General features: G+C 44.9%; 1 protein-coding gene across 1 annotated transcript; it reads right to left on the bottom strand.

The window, feature by feature from the left end:
- Positions 1–1,594: 1,594 nt before the first annotated feature.
- On the bottom strand, positions 1,595–3,986 carry LOC138903401 (uncharacterized). The gene is made up of 4 exons (XM_070191374.1): positions 3,390–3,986; positions 2,970–3,176; positions 2,020–2,310; positions 1,595–1,939 (listed from the first exon to the last, which is right to left on the bottom strand). Exons 1-4 carry the CDS (start codon positions 3,984–3,986, stop codon positions 1,595–1,597), a joined length of 1,440 nt encoding a protein of 479 aa, XP_070047475.1.
- Positions 3,987–4,521: the final 535 nt, after the last annotated feature.

Genomic DNA, 4,521 nt, shown 5'->3' with positions numbered 1-4,521 from the left:
GTCCCAAAACACTCTGTAATCAAAAACAAGACCTCCCGGCAAGTCACATAAGTAGAAACAGATATGGGAAAAATAGTAAATAGGGAATCAGGCTAATACACTCAAAATGACCGGCCGGGTCGTTACATCCTCCCCCTCTTAAAATAATTGTTCATCCTCGAACGAGCATAGAAACATACCTGAAGTAGTGAAAAGGTGAGGATAATGGCTACGCATATCATGCTCGGTCTTCCCAAGTAGCCTCCTCGATTGGATGACCTCTCCACTGAACCTTCACAGAAGCAATATTCTTCGACCTCAGCTTTCGAACCTGCCTATCTAAGATCGCCACCAGCTCCTCAAAATAAGATAAATCCTTGTCCAACTAGACTGAGATGAAATCCAATACATGAGACAGATCGCAGTGATATTGCCGAAGCATAGAAACATAAAATACTGGATGAACTCCTGCTAGACTGGGAGGAAAGGCAAGCTCATAAGCAACCTCCCCAACACGTCGCAATACCTCAAATGGACCGATAAACCTTGGGCTCAGCTTGCCGAACCTCATAACACCCTTCATGGGTGATACCCGGAGCAATACCTGCTCCCCAACTATAAATGCAATATCGCGAACCTTCCGATCCGCATAACTCTTCTACCTAGACTGGGCTCTGCGTAGTCTATCCTGAATCACCCTAACCTTCTCCAGAGCATCCTAAACCAAGTCTGTACCCAATAATCTAGCCTCGCCCGGCTCGAACCAGCCCACTAGAGACCTACACTGCCTACCATATAGAGCCTCATACAGTGTCATTTGGATGCTCGACTGGTAACTGATTTTGTAAGCAAACTATGCTAGAGGCAAGAACTGATCCCACGAACCCCCAAACTCCATCACATATGCACGAAGCATATACTCTAATATCTGAATAGTGCGCTCAAACTGTCCGTCCGTCTGAGGATGAAATATTGTTCTCAACTCCACTCGAGTACCCAACTCATGTTGTACGGCCCTCCAGAACCGTGATGTAAACTGCGTACCCCGGTTAGAAATGATAGATACCGGTACACCATGAAGCTTGATGATCTCGCGGATATACACTCGAGCCAGTTGCTCGGAAGAATAGGTAGTCATCATTGGAATGAAATGAGCTGACTTGGTCAGCTGGTCCACAATCACCCAAACTGCATCAAACTTCCGTTGAGTCCGTGGAAGCACAACAACGAAATCCATAGTGATCCGCTCCCATTTCCACTCCGGAATCTCTAACTTCTGAAGCAGCCCACCTGGTCGCTGATGCTCATACTTCACCTCTTGGCAATTTAGGCACCGAGCTACATACTCCACTATGTCCTTCTTCATTCTCCTCCACCAGTACTGCTGTCTCAAGTCCTGATACATCTTTGCGGCACCAGGATGAATAGAATACCGCGAACTGTGAGTCTCCTAAAGAATCAACTCACGAAAATCATCTACATTGGGCACACATAGCCTTCCTGCATCCTCAATGCACCATCCTCTCCAATAATGACCTCCTTCGCATCACCGTGCTGGACCGTGTCCTTAAGGACAAGCAGATGGGGGTCCTCAAACTGACGCTCCTTGATACGATCATAAAGAGAAAACCGAGAGACCACATATACCACTCACAAGATAATTTGCTAAGTCGGCGAACCATGGCATCTTGGTCATTGAAATGGATAGAAGTTTCTCGTCGAGGAAGGAGTCATTAATCTCAAGGCCGTCATGTGGCCTCCCCTCCTCTTCCAAGCGAGACAAGTGGTCTGCCACTTGGTTTTCACTGCCTTTGCGATCTTGGATTTCGAGATCGAACTCTTGCAATAAAAGCACCCACCACATTAACCTCGCCTTTGAATCCTTGTTGCTCATTAAGTACCGAAGCGCCGCATGATCAGTGTGGATAATCACCTTTGTACCCATCAAGTTCGGGCGGAACTTCTCCATAACAAAGATAATAGCAAGGAGCTATTTTTTGGTCAGCGTGTAATTGACTTGGGCATTGTTCATGGTCTTACCAGCATAGTAGACCGGATGGAAGATTTTGTTGATATGTTCCCCAAAACTGCTCCAACCACCGCATCACTTGCGTCATACATGAGCTCAAAAGGCAAGCTCCAATCCGGTGTGGTGATAATAGGATTAGTAGTCAATTTGAACTTGATCAATTCGAATGCCTTCATGCAATCCTTGTTGAAATGGAATTTAGCATCCTTCTCCAAAAGCTTACACAAGGGGTTCACCGCTTTGGAAAATTCCTTGATGAAACGGCGATAGAACCTCACATGACCCAAGAAGCTCCTCACTCCCTTCACGGATGTGGGGGGTGGGAGTTTAGAAATAACCTCTATTTTGGCCTTGTCGACCTCAATACCATTCTTTGAAATCTTTTGGCCAAGGACAATGCCTTCCTCGACCATGAAGTGACACTTCTCCCAATTGAGAACCAAGTTTGTCTCCTCACATCTTGCCAAGACCTTCTCCAAATTTTTAAAGAAATCATCAAAGAAATTACCAACCACAAAAAAATCATCCATGAAGACCTCAAAAATATCCTCCACCATGTCGGTGAAGATAGCCATCATACACCGTTGAAAAGCCATCGGTGCATTGCATAACCCAAATGGCATTCGCGAGAATGCGAAAGTACCATAGGGACATGTGAAAGTAGTCTTCTCTTGGTCCTCCGGAGCAATAAGAATTTGATTGTAGACGGAATATCCATCAAGGAATAATAGAAAGCACGACCGGCCAACCTATCAAGCATTTGATCAAGGAATGGAAGTGGTAAATGATCTTTCCTTGTGACTTTGCTGAGCTTGTGATAGTCCATACACATTCTACTCCCGGTCACTATTTTTGTAGGAATCAACTCGTTCTTGTCATTGGTAGCCACAGTCATGCCCCCTTTTTTTGGGACACATTGCACCGGAGAGGTCCACGAGCTATCAAAAATGGGGTAAACCACCTTGGTATCCAACCACTTTATGATATCCTTCTTCACCACCTCTTGCATTGCTTCATTTAGTCCTCGTTGATGATCAACAGAAGGTTTGGCATCCTTCTCCAAAATAATCTTATGCATGCAAAAGACGGGGCTTATACCCCGAATATCCGCCAATGTCCATCCGATAGCTTTCTTCCTCTTTTGTAGCACCGCCAAAGGAGAGTCTACCTGCACATTAGTCAAACAAGAGGAAAGAATAACTGGTAAAGTAGAACACAGGCCAAGCAATTCATACTTGAGATGTGGAGGCAATGGCTTTAACTCCAAAGTGGGAGGCTCCTCAATTGAGGGCTTTACTGGAGGAGTCTTCTAGTTTTCAAGATCTAAGGACAATTTACGGGGTTCATAAGTGTACGCTCCCATTCCTTGCAATGTATTCACACATTTCACATAGCCATCCTTCTCATCATCATCATGATTAAGCAATACGGCCTCCAAAGTATCATCAACATTCATCATAGCACGAGCATCATCAATAATCACCTCGGTCACTAAGTCCACAAATGAACAAACTTCATTGCTATTCGGTTGCCTAATATATTTGCACACATGGAAAACCACCTTTTCATCACCCACCCGGAAGGTGAGGTCGTCAGCTTCCACATCAACAAGTGTCTTCCCCATAGCAAGTAAAGGTCTACCCAAAATAATAGGCACCTCATAGTCCACTTCACAATCAAGAATCACAAAGTCCGCCGGGAGGATGAACTTATCAACTCGAACTAACACATCATCAATAATACCCAATAGTCTCTTCATAGTACGATCCTCCATTTGTAGCCTTATAGAAGTGGGTCTTGGTTGCCCAATCCCCAACGTTTTGAAAACCGAGTAGGGCATCAAGTTGATACTCGCCCCTAGATCACAAAGAGCTTTGGCAAAGTCAGCGCTTCCAGTGGTGCAGGGGATTGTGAAAGCGCTGGGATCTTCCAATTTAGGAGCCATTGAGTGCACAATTGCGCTCACTTGATGTGTCATCTTTATAGTCTCACAATTCATTGACCTCTTCTTTGTCATCAAATCCTTCATGAACTTTGCATATCCGGGCATTTGCTCCAAAGCCTCAACCAATGGCACATTAATAGATAATCTCTTCATCATGTCAATGAACTTTTTAAATTGGTTCTCGCCATTTTTCTTGGCAAGCCTTTGAGGGTATGGAAGAGGAGGCCTTGGCATTGGTGCCTTAGCCTTTGGCACTACCGGTTCCGGTATGTCAATAATATATTCCCTAAACATCTTCACTTCTTCTTGAGTCTCCTCCACATTTGCATCAATATCAATTCTCACTTCGTCATTTGCTTGCACCACATTATTTGGAATCTCATCTTCTTGAACGACATGTTCATCATCCCCAATTCTTCTTTGACTTGAGGTGGTTGCATCCCCACCTTTTCCACTCCTTGTAGTCAAGGCCATGGCATGTCCCTAGTTGTTCCCACCCTTCGGGTTCACCACCGTGTCACTTTGTAGTGCCCCCTTAGGACGAGTGTTCAAAGCTTGCAAAATTTGC

Source organism: Nicotiana tomentosiformis, chromosome 12 (assembly GCF_000390325.3).
Source record: "Nicotiana tomentosiformis chromosome 12, ASM39032v3, whole genome shotgun sequence".
NCBI classification, from domain to species: Eukaryota; Viridiplantae; Streptophyta; class Magnoliopsida; order Solanales; family Solanaceae; genus Nicotiana; species Nicotiana tomentosiformis.
Note: the sequence above shows the minus strand (reverse complement) of the source record. Positions and strands in the feature narration are given on the sequence as shown.